This window comes from Synchiropus splendidus, chromosome 8, assembly GCF_027744825.2.
Source record: "Synchiropus splendidus isolate RoL2022-P1 chromosome 8, RoL_Sspl_1.0, whole genome shotgun sequence".
In the NCBI taxonomy this organism is placed as follows: Eukaryota; Metazoa; Chordata; class Actinopteri; order Syngnathiformes; family Callionymidae; genus Synchiropus; species Synchiropus splendidus.
Genome location: NC_071341.1, coordinates 12,687,971 through 12,706,138, shown reverse-complemented (window position 1 = coordinate 12,706,138; position 18,168 = coordinate 12,687,971). Strand labels below are relative to the sequence as shown.

The following is an 18,168-nucleotide window of genomic DNA, read 5'->3' as shown; positions in this document are numbered from 1 at the left end:
GTTTGTGGTTCCAGGTTTGAGACTCCGCACGCTCGCATGGAGTTGAACTTCACGGGACACCTCACGCTTCACACTTCTCTTCATTTGTTTATTCCCACAACATCAACATAGTGCATTAAAACAACCCTGATCCGCTTCATTCACAGAAGCTCCACGTAGTTGGCGGGAAACATCCCGTATCGGCCGTCAGGCCCGAAGCCTCGCCACCAGCCCTCATCCACCATGTCGATCCCTGTGATGATGTCATCGGGGTCAAAGGTGATTTCAGACTCATCAGCTGCAGAAACACACAACAGTTTTTGACTCAAGTCGGAGTGCTGCAGTGTGAGTGTTTGTGAGTCATTGTGCGTGTGTGCATGACTGTGTGTGTGTGAGTGTGTGTGTTCTCACCAGCCTGATAGTCGTACAGAGCTCGAGCACTGGGTCCTTGGTCGGCAGCTGTCGTCGTATTTTCCCTCTGAAATGTAATAAGGATCTCTTTTCTCATTCAGACACTCGGTTGAGGGGCGTGACTCGGTCAACCTCGGTCAAGCACTTTGTTGGTGGGGCACTCACGGATGGTGTCTGGTAGAAGTCCTCGTACACGTTCTCGTCCTGCTCATCATCTTGCCACTTGTCCTGCCCGTCGTCGGAGGCATTTGAACCTGCAGCAGGATATGTACCACCTCCTTCGCTCCACTCAGCGCCACCGCTCTCGTACAAGTCGTCGTCAAACTCGTCTGACCACTCGTCCTCCGCATCTGCAGTAGACACCAGATCATCAGTTCACTTCCCTTTCTGACCTTCCACAGGATCCAGAACCTCAAAGCGCCCTCGAGTTCAAACCTGCTGCTGGGGCGGGTTCTTCCGTCGGCTCCAAGTGAGTCTGGTGGATTGCGGTTGAGATAGGGGAGGAGTAGATGTCAGGGGACGTCCCAGCAGGGGCCAACGCAGGAGCAGTGGACTTCTGTGACAGGAACGGACTCTGCAGCTTCCCTGATGAATCAAACACCTCCTTCATGAGGTTGCTTTGGTCACATGACCTGCTGACATCACCACCTCTGGAGGGCGCAGCGTGTCTCCCGATGCTCTCCTCCACACTCTTCTCACGCTGCAGGAACATCTCTCTGGGGTTGAAGCTCCGCTGGGAGATCAGTGACCGGGCCTCCTGAAGAACATACACTCCTCTGCTGACGCTGTGTGTGTGCATGTGTGTGTGTGTGTGTGTGTGTGTGTGTGTGTCTGTGTACAAGTCTTGACAAGCCACTTTCTTGTGAGGACAATTTGCTTTTTGAGGTCATTTTGGCCTGACCTAACTAGGTTTCGAGGGTTAAAACCTCACAAAAATAGTGAAACAAACATGTGTGTGGGGGGGGGGCTTGTTTATCCTGCCTGTGGGGATCAATTCTTTTCAAAACACTATCCTTGTGGGGACCTTATGTCTTTGTGGGGCCCCCACAGGTCCAAACCTCAATTTGAGGATGAAGACTTTATAACTAGGTTTCAGTTTGGTTCGGAGTCCTGGTTAAGGTTAGCCATGTGTTTTGGATGGTTAGGTTTAGTGGGAGAGGCTGAGGGAAGGGATATGTCAATGGGAAACCTTACAATGTTCCCACAGGGATAGCAATACAAATGTGTGTGTGTGTGTGTGTGTGTGTGTGTTCTCTTACGTTAGCTTTCTGCACAGAAGCAGCTGTGGAGATTCCAGACTTCCTGTTTTCCACTTCGCTCTGCAACATCCACACTGGTTTACTTCTGGGTCACACACCTCCATCAGCTCTCGTCTGAGTCTCACCTGCTGCTGCTGCTGGTTCTCCCCTCGCTCTTCTTCTTCTCTTATCTTCTGCACGTCTCTGTCCGACACAGAAGTCTATGATGGCATCATCTTTGAGCTCCCACCTGTTGCCACAAAAACTCACCTCAGCTTCTCTGCTCTGTCTCTCTCCTCCCTCTCTCTCCTCTCTCTCTCATCCCTCTCTCTCCTCTGTCTCTCTTCCCTCTCTCTCCTCTCTCTCTCCTCCCTCTCTCTCCTCTCACTCTCCTCCTTCCATTTCCTCTCTCCTCTCTCTCGCTCCTCCCTTTCTCTTGTCTCTCTTTCTTCCCTGTCTCTCCTCTCTCTCTCCTCCCTGTCTCTCCTAACCTCCATCTCTCTTCTCTCCCTTGCTTTCTGGTCCTCCATCTCCCTCCACTCCCTCTCTCGTGTCCTCCTCTCCTCTTCCGCTCGTCGGTTTTCCTCCCGTCGTCGTTCCTCCTCGTCTCTCTGATGAAACACAACTGAGTTGAGGAGCACTCGGTTGCCGTGGCAATGCTGGCTAACTCTGTACCTGGTTCTGGGTCCAGAAGTCGTCCTTGTTGGTCTGCTGGATCTCCTCCACCGCGTTGACCTTTCGGTACACAGAACCCTGAGAACCCCAGGAGCCAAGAGTTAGCTCTAGGGAGCGAAGCTAACTTTGCTGACTCATTTGTTCACTTGGTAACACGCTAACTAATAACTTGCCAGCGCCAACAGAACAAGTAAGTCAAGAAAAACACAACAGCAGCATGAAGTGAGGCAGCTAAGCGTAGTCACCCCTGAAACATGCTCTCACCACAGAGCCTCTGGGCGCCTCCCGTCGTTCCTGCGTTTGTTGGTGGAAGTTAAAGTTTGCTCCTGACGCCTTCGCTACTTTAGCAAGGATCATCTCCGGCTCCACGTCGTCCTCGTCGCGAGCGTTGATGGTGACATGGGCGCCCTGGAGTCACAAGAGCATCCAGAGTGGTAACGTTAGCACAGAGCGTGAGCGTGGCTAACTCTAACGTGTGTTCACCAGGGCAGATTGTTCACAACCACTGACCTTCAGGAAGTTCCTGATGGAGCCCAGATGATTCGCACAAACTCCTTTTCGTGAGTCTTTTACACCTTCACCTGTCTAAAGACAGCACACGCCAGAGTTTCAGCATAAACATGGAGATGGGTCAGACACCATGTCAAAGACTCACCCAGTTGATGAGGACAAACTTGGGCAGACCAGAGTTGGGATCCTGGACTCGGCAGAAGGCGTACATGATCTTCCCACTGTTAAGTTCCTCCACCAGCTGCTCCAGTCCTCCTCCTGCGCACACCCCAGACCCGGTTACCACAGGGACCAGTCGATTCATAGCCTGGTGACCCCGTGGTCCCCCTCACCTCCAGTCTCCGCCAGCCTCAAGTCGTTGCTGTTCCCCTCATAGGTGAAGAGTGCCCTGGAAGCAGCAGCCATCAGTGTGAGTAAGTGACTCGACTCTGAGCTCCGACTCACCAGTTGGTGTCAGACTTGGGGCTCACCACCTCCTCATACGCTGACTTCAGCGCTGCACCATTCTTGCTCAGGTTCACCGACATGTTGGTTCCGACTCAGCAGCAGCTAGTGAAGTGAGCCAGAGAGACTCAGAGAGACACGTCAGACCTGTCGGGGAGGAGAGAACCTGCTGGGTCGCATTCCCAACTCGCCTGCCCGGAACTCTGCACACACCTGGGACTGGAGCTCTCCTCCTATGTTGGTCGCAGAGTGAGGGACCGAGACTGGGGATCAGTACTTCGCTCTAATTGGCTGGAAAAGGAGAATCTCGACCACCATGAGGACCTTCTGGCTCCAGCTGATGTTCGTCCAGCAGGTGACCAGTTCAGGTGTGTTGCTGACGCAAATTTTTGAAAGAGAGCATCTGTCGTTGAGGGTCGGCAGTGGCCAGGGTCTACCAGCAGGGGTCAGAGTGTAGTCAGGAGGAGGAATTGTGTTCTGATCCAACACCAGATACCTTCTTTGTGCTTCTTTGATCAAACTAAGCTCTGCATGTTTCATTTTACATCTGCTCTGGGATTTGAACTCGGAAATCAGACACTCATTCAGTACTTGGGTCTGTCTTTCTCACAGTACTTTCACTTACTCACACTTACTTTCACTTGGTTCAGAGGGAACAACACTCATCCCCACACTGACCATAATGCTGTGCTGTCTCCAGGAGCAAGACAACACTCACTCTGGGTTTTGGCTACCTGTGTATTCGGGCCCTCAAAGCTGCCTGAGTTTAGTGGTGTGCTGCTGCTGGACGACCTCCAGGTGGCGTACTACGACTCCACACTGGACCACCTGGTCACCAACAGCATGGACAGGACGCCACTGGACCTGGGTCAGAGCGCCATGGGGATTGTTCAAGACATGTATTTTGGCATGAGAGACCGAATAGCTTTCTCCAAGCACCGCTTCAACCAGACCAAAGGTCTCCACATCCTGCAGAAACTAGCCGGCTGTGAGATCCAGGACGGACAGCCGACGTTTGTCATGTCACGAAACAGTTATGATGGACAGGACATCGACAGTCAGATGTTCAACACGACCCACTTCTCCTACACAACCAGAGAAGGCTGGGAGAACCGGTGGACTGCAGCCGAGTGGCAGATCGAACAAACCCTCTATCATCACTTCTACCTCTCGACATGTGTCTCGGCCCTGGAGCAGCTGCTGGAGCAGAAGAAGAACCTGGTGACCCGTCGAGTCCGGCCAAGACTCCACGTCTTCTCCAGACCGAGGATGGGCGGAGCCCTGCTCACCTGTCTGGCCACGGACTTCTACCCACGCCACATCAACCTGACCCTGCTCCGGGACGGTCAGCAGGTGGAGGAGGATCAGCTGAGCACTGGGCCTGTGCTGCCCAACGGCAACGGCCTGTACCAGGTGCGGAAGACGCTGGTTCTGACGGAGCAAGAGCAAGAACATAACTACACCTGCACCGCCGCTCACCTGAGCCTGGACAACCAGCTGCAGGTGAGCTGGAGGGCAGAGTCCTTCCACTCCCACCTGGCACGCTTGGTCTTGCTGCTCGTCATGGTGGTCCTGGTTCTGCTGCTGGTCCTGCTTCTGGTCCTGGCCAAGTGTTGCATACCTCAGGAGTCAGGAGCTCACACAGACTCAGTGGGGGCAGAGAGCGTTGCCATGGTGACCAACAGTAGCTGAGCGACCACCAGGAGGCACATCCTCGCTGGTCTTCTTCTTCCCTTCTTGCCTCCTAGCTTCCATCTGCTCCCATGTGAAGATGAATGTTCCAGTGTGACTCACAGCAGCTGTTCAATATTCAGATCAATATTCATAAATGTTATGAGTCAATACATGTCAGGTGTTCCGTCGATGGGCTCCATCACTCATTAAATCCCCTGGCTTCTTCTCGCACCTCCGACACCAGCTCAGGAGCTCATTGCTCCACGTGAGTCTCACCACCTTGGCCTCCTTCTGCTGCTGCTCCTCCTTTATCTCCAGCCTCTGGGGAGGACCCAAACCTCCTTCTACTCCCTTCTTCTTCAGGAGTATGGTGGTTGGAGGACAACACAGAGCAGGAAAAACTCAAGGGGCATCTGATCTGGAAGGTGCAGAGGAGTCACCATGGATCATGTGATTATTTGTTGGGAGATTTAAGTTACCATTTCTCACCAGTCAGAGTGTGAAAGAGCGAAATAGTGAATGTGACACGAAGAACCCCGAGGCTGCGTGTGGGGAGGAAGAGTAGAGACTCTTTCTGGCAGGTGTGTGTCTCTCTATCTTGTACCTACGTGTGGGTATCTGGCACTTGCATCAGTGTTCTGCTGAAAACATCCTGTGTTTGGGGGGAATTCTCCAACTCATGCGCTAATGAAAGCAGCTTCTATTGCTCTGAAAGCTCTCCTCAGCTGCTGAAAGCGTCATCATGAATCCAGTGTACATACAGTACATCCAATAAAGTCTCCAACTTTATATCATGGGAATATGGCACATTCTACTCACAGTATTATTATTATTATTATTATTGACAGCATTGTTAAACAAGGTCAAAATTCAGATCTGACTTCTTCAAGGTCAGTCCTATCCTATAGTGCAAACAGTAACGCAGCTGAAGAGGTTAGTGAATTGAGGAACAGCTTCTATGACACAGGAAGTGAAATTGAAAGAGTTTGCTGCAGCAGGACCACAGGGCGTGTTCAGTTCCTCTCCTGATCCTGTCCACCAGAAGCACTGCGTTGGTAGATCCTCTAACATGGACTCAGGTCTGCAGCCCGGAGGAGAGTCGTCTGGAGGTCAGTGACCCACTGAAACAGAACTTTGGGTTCATGAAAGCTGAAGCTAGGGGGAACAGAATAGACAAAATCAAGAGTGTACTGGTTTATTCTTCCTTGTGAGGACCAATTATTGGAAACACATTTGGCATTTGCCTAGATCCCACAAGGTTAAGCCTCAATTTGAGGAGTCAAATTATAACTGGGTTTCAGTTTGGTTCAGAGTCCTGGTTAAGGTTAGCCATGTGTTTTGGATTGTTAGGTTTAGGGGGAAAGGCTGGGGAAAGGGTTATGGATATGAGAGGTCCTCACAAGGATAGAGAGACACGTGTGTGTGAGGTCTTTCTGTGGCAGGTGTCCTGGGAAGGGGATCATCAACAGAACACAAAACTGGGGTTTTAGGGCGGGAAAGTGGTCACCATACGGTCCTAACCCTAACCCAGTGGTTCTTAACCTTGTTGGAGGCACCAGTTTCATATGCTCATTCACCGAACCCTTCTTTAGTAAAAAATAAAATATGATTTTTTTTTACTGGTGCACGAAATGAATTGTGCATTAATATCACCTTGTTCAAATAACAAAACCAACACAGCGGACCGGTAGGAAATCTCAGAGCAGGACGCTTTCAATGACTGTGCCCACGAACTGCAGACTAGACTGAGGGGTGGACCTCTGCGGCGGAGGCTCCACCAAACCCCTGAGACCGACTCACCGAACCCCTACGGTTCGATCAAACCCAGGTTACGAACCACTGCCCTAACCCAACCCAGAGTGGCAGGCGAACAATGCAAGCTCAGCAGAAGCTTCTAGAGCAGCAGGAACCGAAACTTGGTGTGTTTCAGGACGGTACTTGTTCTGTAGTTGGTGTCCTTGAACGCATTTATTATGGAGAAGACAATCGTTTATTAAACAGGACACGAAACAGCCACTCAATTCTGCATTTTGCCTCGGGATTCAGAACATGAAGGCAAAAGTGAACGTGTGAAAAACATTCTATTCTGAACATCCTGCTATGCTTTTCGTATGTAAGAGGATTAGCGCTAGTGAGGAAAAATAATTGTGATAATTCTTACTTTGATCTCAGAATTTTGAGATTAAAATCAGAATTGTCACTTTCAAGTGATATTTTTTCTTCGCCGGCCCTAATCCTCAGCCGTATTTTCAACACCTGCATGCGCTAGGAAGAGTTCCGCGATCAGCTGGATTGAACAGTTGTTTCAGTCGACAACAAGGCAGAAACTCAAAAGATCCGTTGGAGGGAGACAAAGTTCGCAAAACAAAACTCAAAGGCCTGAATTTCAAACCTGCGATTAACATCTAACTCCTCCCACTCACCCGCCTCTGCCTTGGTGAAGAAGGGCTTGGTTTGTGTACAAGCCACTACTTCTTGGCCTCAAATGAATATTCTTATTTTGGAGCCACAATTTATTTATTTATTTTTGCCATGGCTGGTCTGGGGCTCCAATTTAAAATATGCATTTTAAGCATGACATATGTATTCTGCACTGCTCCAACTTTCCCTTGTCACATCACAGCTTTGGCTGTTTCAGTCTTTATTTATCACTGTGATGGTGTTGAAAAAAATCCACTTGTAGTTTTATCTGTCTGATATTGTGCTCCCTGTCTGATGAGTGTAACATGGTAGCGATCTATGATCACGTGAACAGAGTTAACAGCTCCACCTGTTACAAGATGACCGCCTGCTAGGCAGGGTGTAGGTGCCGAATCTGTCCGCTTACCGAATATGTCCTACCTGATGCCGAGTGGTGATGCCACATCTGGCAGTTTTTTTTTTTTTTTCAAATGTTATAATGAGGAAGAGAAAATTGAACTGAGGGATTTGATGGCACTTTAAACCACATGTGTAACATTTCAGTTGAAGATCCCCTCCCCTGGACACCTGCCACAGAAAGAACTCAAACACACTGGTCTCTCTCTATCCTTCTGAGGACCTCTCATTGCCATGACCCACAAAACACATGGCTAACCTGACCAATACAGTCAGCCAATCACGAGGCGTTGTTCTGCAGACCATGGAAAACAACGGACAAACAACATATTTTGTGGATATAAATATGTCACATGTGGTTGAAAGTGCCATCAAAGCCTTCATTTCAATTTTCTCTTCCTCATTAAAACATTTGAAAAAAAGCAATCGTACCTGCCGGATGTGAGTTCACCATCCCGCTTCAGGTAGGACATGTTCAGTAGTAGCTGACAGATTTGGTATCTACAGCGTCACTCCAAAAGGACACAGTCGGTGGGTTTAGCCACTCTGAGGTCCCACCCCGCACCTGAGACTCCAGGTGGGCGGCAGCCTCTCTAGAAACCTGTCGTCTGCTTTTGGAATCCCAGCAGCAGGAGTCAGAGCGGCGTGACTGAAGACCAAAGGTGGAAAAGATCTGAGCTGACGACTAGCTCTGAATGGCTGGAGAAGAAGAAACGGAAAGTCATCGTGACCACCATGTGGACCTTCCTGCTCCAGATAATGTTGGTCAGCGCATCCGTCCATCAGGTGGCCCATGCAGGTGAGACTCAGGTGGATTCATCATCATGGCCGACAGTTTTCTCTTTCTTTTCACGCGGTCCAAAAAAAGTACAATCAACAAAATTTTTCCTGAAACCACAATAAACCCAAATAATTTGTTTCTTTTCACAAAATAAAAACAAGAAAAGCACCGCGAAGCATAAACATACACACATACCTGGAATTAAACAGAAATCACTGTCATGGATTCCATCTACTCCAATTCACCTCAGCTCCCACATAACGAAACAAAATTGTACAATGGCGGCAACACACGAAACACATGAAACAATCACACCAAAACACAAACACAAAGGGAACCCACAACAAAATGTAGCGGGACACATTCAGCTTCCCCACACAGCACAAACTGACGAGAAACAACCGGCAAATTACCAGACAACATACCTAAGCTGATGATCCTCATTTGATGTCCTTTATTTGTCACACAATGGGGAAATTCAACGTGTTACAGCAGTCAATGAAACATTGACACAAAAAAGGGGGACATGAGAATATATTTTAACAATCTTCAATGATATTGCTGTCCCCAGGAGGAGGACGACACTCACTGTGGGCTCTGGGAACCTTCCTCTCAGGAGCGTCGCAGTTCCCAGAGTTCAGCTTGGTGGTGATGCTGGATGACCTCCAGGTGGCGTACTATGACTCCACATTCGACCATCTGGTCACCAGCAGCAGGGACAGGACTCCACTGGACCTGGGTCAGGTCCCCATGTGGGGCATTCATGAGCTGTACTCAGACTTAAAGAACAGAATGACGTTCTCCAAGCAACACTTCAACCTGACTAAAGGTCTACATGTCCAGCAGAGAATCACAGGCTGTGAGATTCAGGATGGACAACCAATAGTCATGATGACCCGTGACGGTTTTGATGGTCATGATGCCGACACCCGTGTGTTCAACACAACCCACTTCTCCTACAGTGCATCCACAGCTGGAGATGCCTGGGAGAGCCGCTGGGATGTAGTAAAACTTAATTTCGTGGAAATTCATTACCATCACATCTACTTCCCGACATGTGTGAGGATCCTGAAGCAGCTGCTGGAGCAGAAGAAGAACCTGGTGACCCGTCGAGTCCAACCAAGACTACGCGTCTTCTCCAGGCCGAGGAAGGGCGGAGCTCTGCTCACCTGTCTGGCCACAGACTTCTACCCTCGCCACATCAACCTGACCCTGCTCCGGGACGGTGGGCAGGTGGAGGAGGATCAGCTGAGCGCTGGGCCGGTGCTGCCCAACGGCAACGGCCTGTACCAGGTGAGGAAGACGCTGGTTCTGACGGAGCAAGAGCTGCAGCGCAAACACAACTACACCTGCACCGCTGCTCACCTGAGCCTGGACAACCGGCTGCAGGTGAGCTGGAGGGCAGAGTCCTTCCACTCCCACCGGGCACTCTTGGTCTCGCTGCTCGTCCTGGTGGCCCTGGGTCTGCTGCTGCTCCTGCTTCTGGTCCTGGTCATCCGTGGCAAACCTCAGGAGTCAGGAGCTCACACAGACTCAGTGGGGGCAGAGAGCGTTGCCATGGTGACCTCAGAAGCTGAGCGACCACCAGGGGGCGGACAGTCAGACAGTCAGACCTGAAGGTGAGGGAGTCGCGGTGGACTTTACGAGGGTCATATATATATGTATATATATATATATATACATTAGTGGTGGGACTTTAACGAGTTAATCGATTAATGAATTAATCGCGTCACTAAAAGAGCGTTAGTTTCAATAAGGTGATATAAAAACTTGAATATAGCCACCATTGTGATTTACTGTGCTATTGTCACACTGATGCAAAATAAACAATATTGTTGTTGGTTAAATGTATGTATGTGTCCATATCTTTTTTTTTTTCTTGTAAACAGTTGTATGTAGTAATGTGGAACAATAAAGAGCGTTTCAAAAGGCGAGCACTCCTCATCTTTATCGTCACCTTCGGGTCATCCGCTGCGCAAATCCACTAGATGGCGCCACGGGGAGTCCAGAATCATCAGAGAGGCCGCTCAGCTGCTCACTGGGGCCACCGGGGTCGAGCAGCAGGTTCGGCTGTGTTTACACGCATCGACCGCGAGATGGGGCCAGAGACCGCAGCGCTCACGTGACGTCACGGTCTTAAAACTAATAAATCGACGGTCCAGACGAAGAGCAGACGGAAGAACCGAGCAGAACCTGGAGGCGGGAGCTGAGGCCGGAGTGTCCCCCCGGTACCAGGTAAGTAAGAGCATGTGAGAGACTTGTTGAGGCGTGTGATGAGGATGTTCCGCATCTGTCTCCTCCAGAACAACGAGTCAACATGGCGGAGCACCGCGTCCGGAACCGCTGATCCCAGCGGATCTGAGACACAGAACCACCTGGTCCCGCAGGGGCGGGTCTGGATTTGGCTCCCTGTCTCTCCTCTCTCTCTCCTAACCTCCATCTCTCTTCTCTCCCTTGCTTTCTGGTCCTCCATCTCCCTCCACTCCCTCTCTCGTGTCCTCCTCTCCTCTTCCGCTCGTCGGTTTTCCTCCCGTCGTCGTTCCTCCTCGTCTCTCTGATGAAACACAACTGAGTTGAGGAGCACTCGGTTGCCGCGGCAATGCTGGCTAACTCTGTACCTGGTTCTGGGTCCAGAAGTCGTCCTTGTTGGTCTGCTGGATCTCCTCCACCGCGTTGACCTTTCGGTACACAGAACCCTGAGAACCCCAGGAGCCAAGAGTTAGCTCTAGGGAGCGAAGCTAACTTTGCTGACTCATTTGTTCACTTGGTAACACGCTAACTAATAACTTGCCAGCGCCAACAGAACAAGTAAGTCAAGAAAAACACAACAGCAGCATGAAGTGAGGCAGCTAAGCGTAGTCACCCCTGAAACATGCTCTCACCACAGAGCCTCTGGGCGCCTCCCGTCGTTCCTGCGTTTGTTGGTGGAAGTTAAAGTTTGCTCCTGACGCCTTCGCTACTTTAGCAAGGATCATCTCCGGCTCCACGTCGTGGAGTCACAAGAGCATCCAGAGTGGTAACGTTAGCACAGAGCGTGAGCGTGGCTAACTCTAACGTGTGTTCACCAGGGCAGATTGTTCACAAGTGTCGTGTTCACCAGCGTTGTGTTCACAACCACTGACCTTCAGGAAGTTCCTGATGGAGCCCAGATGATTCGCACAAACTCCTTTTCGTGAGTCTTTTACACCTTCACCTATCTAAAGACAGCACACGCCAGAGTTTCAGCATAAACATGGAGATGGGTCAGACACCATGTCAAAGACTCACCCAGTTGATGAGGACAAACTTGGGCAGACCAGAGTTGGGATCCTGGACTCGGCAGAAGGCGTACATGATCTTCCCACTGTTAAGTTCCTCCACCAGCTGCCCCAGTCCTCCTCCTGCGCACACCCCAGACCCGGTTACCACAGGGACCAGTCGGTTCACAGCCTGGTGACCCCGTGGTCCCCCTCACCTCCAGTCTCCGCCAGCCTCAAGTCGTTGCTGTTCCCCTCATAGGTGAAGAGTGCCCTGGAAGCAGCAGCCATCAGTGTGAGTAAGTGACTCGACTCTGAGCTCCGACTCACCAGTTGGTGTCAGACTTGGGGTTCACCACCTCCTCATACGCTGACTTCAGCGCTGCACCATTCTTGCTCAGGTTCACCGACATGTTGGTTCAGACTCAGCAGCAGCTAGTGAAGTGAGCCAGAGAGACTCAGAGAGACACGTCAGACCTGTCGGGGAGGAGAGAACCTGCTGGGTCGCATTCCCAACTCACCTGCCCGGAACTCTGCACACACCTGGGACTGGAGCTCTCCTCCTCTGTTGGTTGCAAAGTGAGGGACCGAGACTGGGGATCAGTACTTCGCTCTAATTGCCTGGAAAAGGAGAATCTCGACCACCATGAGGACTTTCTGGCTCCAGCTGATGTTCGTCCAGCAGGTGACCAGTTCAGGTGTGTTGCTGACGCAAATTTTTGACTGTCGTTGAGGGTCGGCAGTGGCCAGGGTCTACCAGCAGGGGTCAGTGTGTAGTCAGGAGGAGGAATTGTGTTCTGATCCGACACCAGATACCTTCTTTGTGCCGATCAAACTAAACTCTGCATGTTTCATTTTACATCTGCTCTGGGATTTGAACTCGGAAATCAGACACTCATTCACTACTTGGGTCTGTCTTTCTCACAGTACTTTCACTTACTCACACTTACTTTCACTTGGTTCAGAGGGAACAACACTCATCTCCACTCTGACCATAATGCTGTGCTGTCTCCAGGAGCAAGACAACACTCACTCTGGGTTTTGGCTACCTGTGTATTCGGGCCCTCAAAGCTGCCTGAGTTTAGTGGTGTGCTGCTGCTGGACGACCTCCAGGTGGCGTACTACGACTCCACGCTGGACCATCCGGTCACCAACAGCAGGGACAGGACGCCACTGGACCTGGGTCAGAGCGCCATGGGGATTGTTCAAGTCATGCATTTTGGCATGAGAGACCGAATAGCTTTCTCCAAGCACCGCTTCAACCAGACCAAAGGCCTCCACGTCCTGCAGAAACTAGCCGGCTGTGAGATCCAGGACGGACAGCCGACGTTTGTCATGTCACGAAACAGTTATGATGGACAGGACATCGACAGTCAGATGTTCAACACGACCCACTTCTCCTACACAACCAGAGAAGGCTGGGAGAACCGGTGGACTGCAGCCAAGTGGCAGATCGAACAAACCCTCTATCATCACTTCTACCTCTCGACATGTGCCTCGGCCCTGAAGCAGCTGCTGGAGCAGAAGAAGAACCTGGTGACCCGTCGAGTCCGGCCAAGACTACGCGTCTTCTCCAGACAGGGGAAGGGCGGAGCCCTGCTCACCTGTCTGGCCACGGACTTCTACCCTTGCCACATCAACCTGACCCTGCTCCGGGACGGACAGCAGGTGGAGGAGGATCAGCTGAGCACCGGGCCGGTGCTGCCCAACGGCAACGGCCTGTACCAGGTGCGGAAGACGCTGGTTCTGACGGAGCAAGAGCTGCAGCGCAAACATAACTACACCTGCACCGCCGCTCACCTGAGCCTGGACAACCGGCTGCAGGTGAGCTGGAGGGCAGAGTCCTTCCACTCCCTCCGGGCACGCTTGGTCTCGCCGCTCGTCATGGTGGTCCTGGTTCTGCTGCTGGTCCTGCTTCTGGTCCTGGCCAAGTGTAGCATACCTCAGGAGTCAGGAGCTCACACAGACTCAGTGGGGGCAGAGAGCTTTGCCATGGTGACCAACAGTAGCTGAGCGACCACCAGGAGGCACGCCCTCGCTGGTCTTCTTCTTCCCTTCTTGCCTCCTAGCTTCCATCTGCTCCCATGTGAAGATGAATGTTCCAGTGTGACTCACAGCAGCTGTTCAATATTCAGATCAATATTCATAAATGTTATGAATCAATACATGTCAGGTGTTCCGTCGATGGGCTCCATCACTCATTAAATCCCCTGGCTTCTTCTCGCACCTCCGACACCAGCTCAGGAGCTCATTGCTCCACGTGAGTCTCACCACCTTGGCCTCCTTCTGCTGCTGCTCCTCCTTTCTCCAGCCTCTGGGGAGGACCCAAACCTCCTTCTACTCCCTTCTGCTGAAAACATCCTGTGTTTGGGGGGAATTCTCCAACTCATGCGCTGATGAAAGCAGCTTCTATTGCTCTGAAAGCTCTCCTCAGCTGCTGAAAGCGTCATCATGAATCCAGTGTACATACAGTACATCCAATAAAGTCTCCAACTTTATATCATGGGAATATGGCACATTCTACTCACAGTATTATTATTATTGACAGCATTGTTAAACAAGGTCAAAATTCAGATCTGACTTCTTCAAGGTCAGTCCTATCCTATAGTGCAAACAGTAACGCTCAGCTGAAGAGGTTAGTGAACTGAGGAACAGCTTCTATGACACAGGAAGTGAAATTTAAAGAGTTTGCTGCAGCAGGACCACAGGGCATGTTCAGTTCCTCTCCTGATCCTGTCCACCAGAAGCACTGCGTTGGTAGATCCTCTAACATGGACTCAGGTCTGCAGCCCGGAGGAGAGTCGTCTGGAGGTCAGTGACCCACTGAAACAGAACTTTGGGTTCATGAAAGCTGAAGCTAGGGAGAACAGAAAAGACAAAATCAAGAGTGTACTGGTTTATTCTTCCTTGTGAGGACCAATTATTGGAAACACATTTGGCATTTGCCTAGATCCCACAAGGTTAAGCCTCAATTTGAGGAGTCAAATTATAACTGGGTTTCAGTTTGGTTCAGAGTCCTGGTTAAGGTTAGCCATGTGTTTTGGATGGTTAGGTTTAGGGGGAAAGGCTGGGGAAAGGGTTATGGATATGAGAGGTCCTCACAAGGATAGAGAGACACGTGTGTGTGAGGTCTTTCTGTGGCAGGTGTCCTGGGAAGGGGATCATCAACAGAACGCAAACACTGGGGTTTTAGGGCGGGAAAGTGGTCACCATACGGTTCTAACCCTAACCCAGTGGTTCTTAACCTTGTTGGAGGCACCGAACCCCACCAGTTTCATATGCTCATTCACCGAACCCTTCTTTAGTAAAAAATAAAATATGATTTTTTTTTTACTGGTGCACGAAATGAATTGTGCATTAATATCACCTTGTTCAAATAACAAAAGCAACACAGCGGACCGGTAGGAAATCTCAGAGCAGGATTTTCAATGACTGTGCCCACGAACTGCAGACTAGACTGAGGGGTGGACCTCTGCGGCGGAGGCTCCACCGAACCCCTGAGACCAACTCACCGAACCCCTAGGGTTCGATCAAACCCAGGTTACGAACCACTGCCCTAACCCAACCCAGAGTGGCAGGCGAACAATGCAAGCTCAGCAGAAGCTTCTAGAGCAGCAGGAACCGAAACTTGGTGTGTTTCAGGACGGTACTTGTTCTGTAGTTGGTGTCCTTGAACGCATTTATTATGGAGAAGACAATCGTTTATTAAACAGGACACGAAACAGCCACTCAATTCTGCATTTTGCCAAAAGTGAACGTGTGAAAAACATTCTATTCTGAACATCCTGCTATGCTTTTCGTATGCAAGAGGATTAGCGCTAGTGAGGAAAAATAATTGTGATAATTCTTACTTTGATCTCAGAATTTTGAGATTAAAATCAGAATTGTCACTTTCAAGTGATAATTTTTCTTCACCGGCCCTAATCCTCAGCCGTATTTTCAACACCTGCATGCGCTAGGAAGAGTTCTGCGATCAGCTGGATTGAACAGTTGTTTCAGTCGACAACAAGGCAGAAACTCAAAAGATCCGTTGGAGGGAGACAAAGTTCGCAAAACAAAACTCAAAGGCCTGAATTTCAAACCTGCGATTAACATCTAACTCCTCCCACTCACCCGCCTCTGCCTTGGTGAAGAAGGGCTTGGTTTGTGTACAAGCCACTACTTCTTGTACGTCTTGTACGTACGTCTTGTCTTCTACAATTTATTTATTTATTTTTGCCATGGCTGGTCTGGGGCTCCAATTTTAAATATGCATTTTAAGCATGACATATGTATTCTGCACTGCTCCAACTTTCCCTTGTCACATCACAGCTTTGGCTGTTTCAGTCTTTATTTATCACTGTGATGGTGTTGAAAAAAATCCCCTTGTAGTTTTATCTGTCTGATATTGTGCTCCCTGTCTGATGAGTGTAACATGGTAGCGATCTATGATCACGTGAACAGAGTTAACAGCTCCACCTGTTACAAGATGACCGCCTGCTAGGCAGGGTGTAGGTGCCGAATCTGTCCGCTTACCGAATATGTCCTACCTGATGCCGAGTGGTGATGCCACATCTGGCAGTTGTTTTTTTTTTTCAAATGTTATAATGAGGAAGAGAAAATTGAACTGAGGGATTTGATGGCACTTTAAACCACATGTGTAACATTTCAGTTGAAGATCCCCTCCCCTGGACACCTGCCACAGAAAGAACTCAAACACACTGGTCTCTCTCTATCCTTCTGAGGACCTCTCATTGCCATGACCCATAAAACACATGGCTAACCTGACCAATACAGTGAGCCAATCACGAGGCGTTGTTCTGCAGACCATGGAAAACAATGGACAAACAACATATTTTGTGGATATAAATATGTCACATGTGGTTGAAAGTGCCATCAAAGCCTTCATTTCAATTTTCTCTTCCTCATTAAAACATTTGAAAAAAAGCTATTGTACCTGCCGGATGTGAGTTCACCATCCCGCTTCAGGTAGGACATGTTCAGTAGTAGCAGACATATTTGGTATCTACAGCGTCACTCCAAAAGGACACAGTCGGTGGGTTTAGCCACTCTGAGGTCCCACCCCGCACCTGAGACTCCAGGTGGGCGGCAGCCTCTCTAGAAACCTGTCGTCTGCTTTTGGAATCCCAGCAGCAGGAGTCAGAGCGGCGTGACTGAAGACCAAAGGTGGAAAAGATCTGAGCTGACGACTAGCTCTGAATGGCTGGAGAAGAAGAAACGGAAAGTCATCCTGACCACCATGTGGACCTTCCTGCTCCAGATAATGTTGGTCAGCGCATCCGTCCATCAGGTGGCCCATGCAGGTGAGACTCAGGTGGATTCATCATCATGGCCGACAGTTTTCTCTTTCTTTTCACGCGGTCCAAAAAAAGTACAATCAACAAAATTTTTCCTGAAACCACAATAAACCCAAATCATTTGTTTCTTTTTACAAAATAAAAACAAGAAAAGCACCGCGAAGCATAAACATACACACATACCTGGAATTAAACAGAAATCACTGTCATGGATTCCATCTACTCCAATTCACCTCAGCTCCCACATAACGAAACAAAATTGTACAATGGCGGCAACACACGAAACACATGAAACAATCACACCAAAACACAAACACAAAGGGAACCCACAACAAAATGTAGCGGGACACATTCAGCTTCCCCACACAGCACAAACTGACGAGAAACAACCGGCAAATTACCAGACAACAGACCTAAGCTGATGATCCTCATTTGATGTCCTTTATTTGTCACACAATGGGGAAATTCAACGTGTTACAGCAGTCAATGAAACATTGACACAAAAAAGGGGGACATGCAAATATATTTTAACAATCTTCAACGATAATAACCATGTTATTGCTGTCCCCAGGAGGAGGACGACACTCACTGTGGGCTCTGGGAACCTTCCTCTCAGGAGCATCGCAGTTCCCAGAGTTCAGCTTGGTGGTGATGCTGGACGACCTTCAGGTGGCGTACTACGACTCCACACTGGACCATCTGGTCACCAGCAGCAGGAACAGGACTCTACTGGACTTGGGTCAGATCCCCATGTGGGGCATTCATGAGCTGTACTCAGACTTAAAGAACAGAATGACGTTCTCCAAGCAACACTTCAACCTGACTAAAGGTCTACATGTCCAGCAGAGAATCACAGGCTGTGAGATCCAGGACGGACTCCCGACAGTCATGATGACCCGTGACGGTTTCGACGGTCAGGATGCCGACACCCGTGTGTTCGCCATGACCCACTTAGTCTACAGTGCATGCACAGCCAGAGATGCCTGGGAGAGCCGCTGGGATGCAGTAAAACTTCATTTCGTGGAAACTCATTACCATCACATCTACTTCCCGATATGCGTGAGGATCCTGAAGCAGCTGCTGGAGCAGAAGAAGAACCTGGTGAC

At 49.9% G+C, this 18,168-nt stretch overlaps 5 protein-coding genes across 7 annotated transcripts; 3 read left to right on the top strand and 2 right to left on the bottom strand.

Moving 5' to 3' along the window:
- Positions 1–84: 84 nt before the first annotated feature.
- On the bottom strand, positions 85–3,402 carry LOC128763366 (drebrin-like protein B). 3 transcript variants are annotated; one of them, XM_053872098.1, is made up of 14 exons: positions 3,258–3,402; positions 3,146–3,201; positions 2,959–3,071; positions 2,814–2,888; positions 2,568–2,711; positions 2,304–2,381; positions 1,899–2,239; positions 1,775–1,832; positions 1,650–1,709; positions 1,039–1,147; positions 826–975; positions 556–740; positions 391–457; positions 85–277 (listed from the first exon to the last, which is right to left on the bottom strand). In XM_053872098.1, exons 1-14 carry the CDS (start codon positions 3,338–3,340, stop codon positions 141–143), a joined length of 1,656 nt encoding a protein of 551 aa, XP_053728073.1. In that variant the 5' UTR covers positions 3,341–3,402; the 3' UTR covers positions 85–140. The 3 variants fall into 3 exon arrangements, with proteins under 3 accessions (XP_053728073.1, XP_053728074.1, XP_053728075.1); XM_053872099.1 differs by having other exon boundaries at positions 3,287–3,356; XM_053872100.1 differs by lacking the exon at positions 2,568–2,711.
- On the top strand, positions 3,365–5,703 carry LOC128763372 (hereditary hemochromatosis protein homolog). The gene is made up of 2 exons (XM_053872106.1): positions 3,365–3,625; positions 3,958–5,703. The coding sequence occupies exons 1-2, from the start codon at positions 3,574–3,576 to the stop codon at positions 4,947–4,949; spliced, it is 1,044 nt and encodes a 347-aa protein (XP_053728081.1). The 5' UTR covers positions 3,365–3,573; the 3' UTR covers positions 4,950–5,703.
- Positions 5,704–5,985: 282 nt separating this feature from the next.
- Positions 5,986–10,612, top strand: LOC128763369 (hereditary hemochromatosis protein homolog). The gene is made up of 3 exons (XM_053872102.1): positions 5,986–6,040; positions 8,375–8,547; positions 9,101–10,612. Exons 2-3 carry the CDS (start codon positions 8,484–8,486, stop codon positions 10,144–10,146), a joined length of 1,110 nt encoding a protein of 369 aa, XP_053728077.1. The 5' UTR covers positions 5,986–6,040; positions 8,375–8,483; the 3' UTR covers positions 10,147–10,612.
- LOC128763373 (drebrin-like protein A) lies at positions 8,985–12,197 on the bottom strand. Its single transcript, XM_053872107.1, has 6 exons — positions 12,096–12,197; positions 11,984–12,039; positions 11,797–11,909; positions 11,652–11,726; positions 11,148–11,225; positions 8,985–11,083 (listed from the first exon to the last, which is right to left on the bottom strand). The coding sequence occupies exons 1-6, from the start codon at positions 12,176–12,178 to the stop codon at positions 10,658–10,660; spliced, it is 831 nt and encodes a 276-aa protein (XP_053728082.1). The 5' UTR covers positions 12,179–12,197; the 3' UTR covers positions 8,985–10,657.
- Positions 10,679–16,584, top strand: LOC128763371 (hereditary hemochromatosis protein homolog). Its single transcript, XM_053872105.1, has 4 exons — positions 10,679–10,764; positions 10,833–12,064; positions 12,167–12,463; positions 12,781–16,584. Exons 3-4 carry the CDS (start codon positions 12,412–12,414, stop codon positions 13,776–13,778), a joined length of 1,050 nt encoding a protein of 349 aa, XP_053728080.1. The 5' UTR covers positions 10,679–10,764; positions 10,833–12,064; positions 12,167–12,411; the 3' UTR covers positions 13,779–16,584.
- The last annotated feature ends 1,584 nt before the right edge of the window (positions 16,585–18,168 follow it).

Bases quoted from the DNA above. Each gene is read 5' to 3' on its own strand.
- LOC128763366 (XM_053872098.1), bottom strand. From the start codon at position 3,340: ATGTCGGTGAACCTGAGCAAGAATGGTGCAGCGCTGAAGTCAGCGTAT. The intron at 1,833-1,898 runs GTGAGTTTTTGT...TGTGTCGGACAG, and splicing joins GACAGAGCAGAGAAGCTGAG to AGACGTGCAGAAGATAAGAG. The intron at 741-825 runs GTTTGAACTCGA...TGTCTACTGCAG, and splicing joins AGAACCCGCCCCAGCAGCAG to ATGCGGAGGACGAGTGGTCA.
- LOC128763372 (XM_053872106.1), top strand. From the start codon at position 3,574: ATGAGGACCTTCTGGCTCCAGCTGATGTTCGTCCAGCAGGTGACCAGT. The intron at 3,626-3,957 runs GTGTGTTGCTGA...TGCTGTCTCCAG, and splicing joins CCAGCAGGTGACCAGTTCAG to GAGCAAGACAACACTCACTC.
- LOC128763369 (XM_053872102.1), top strand. From the start codon at position 8,484: ATGTGGACCTTCCTGCTCCAGATAATGTTGGTCAGCGCATCCGTCCAT. The intron at 8,548-9,100 runs GTGAGACTCAGG...TGCTGTCCCCAG, and splicing joins CCATCAGGTGGCCCATGCAG to GAGGAGGACGACACTCACTG.
- LOC128763373 (XM_053872107.1), bottom strand. From the start codon at position 12,178: ATGTCGGTGAACCTGAGCAAGAATGGTGCAGCGCTGAAGTCAGCGTAT. The intron at 11,910-11,983 runs GTGAGGGGGACC...GGGTGTGCGCAG, and splicing joins GAGGCTGGCGGAGACTGGAG to GAGGAGGACTGGGGCAGCTG. The intron at 11,084-11,147 runs GTACAGAGTTAG...GTGTTTCATCAG, and splicing joins ACTTCTGGACCCAGAACCAG to AGAGACGAGGAGGAACGACG.
- LOC128763371 (XM_053872105.1), top strand. From the start codon at position 12,412: ATGAGGACTTTCTGGCTCCAGCTGATGTTCGTCCAGCAGGTGACCAGT. The intron at 12,464-12,780 runs GTGTGTTGCTGA...TGCTGTCTCCAG, and splicing joins CCAGCAGGTGACCAGTTCAG to GAGCAAGACAACACTCACTC.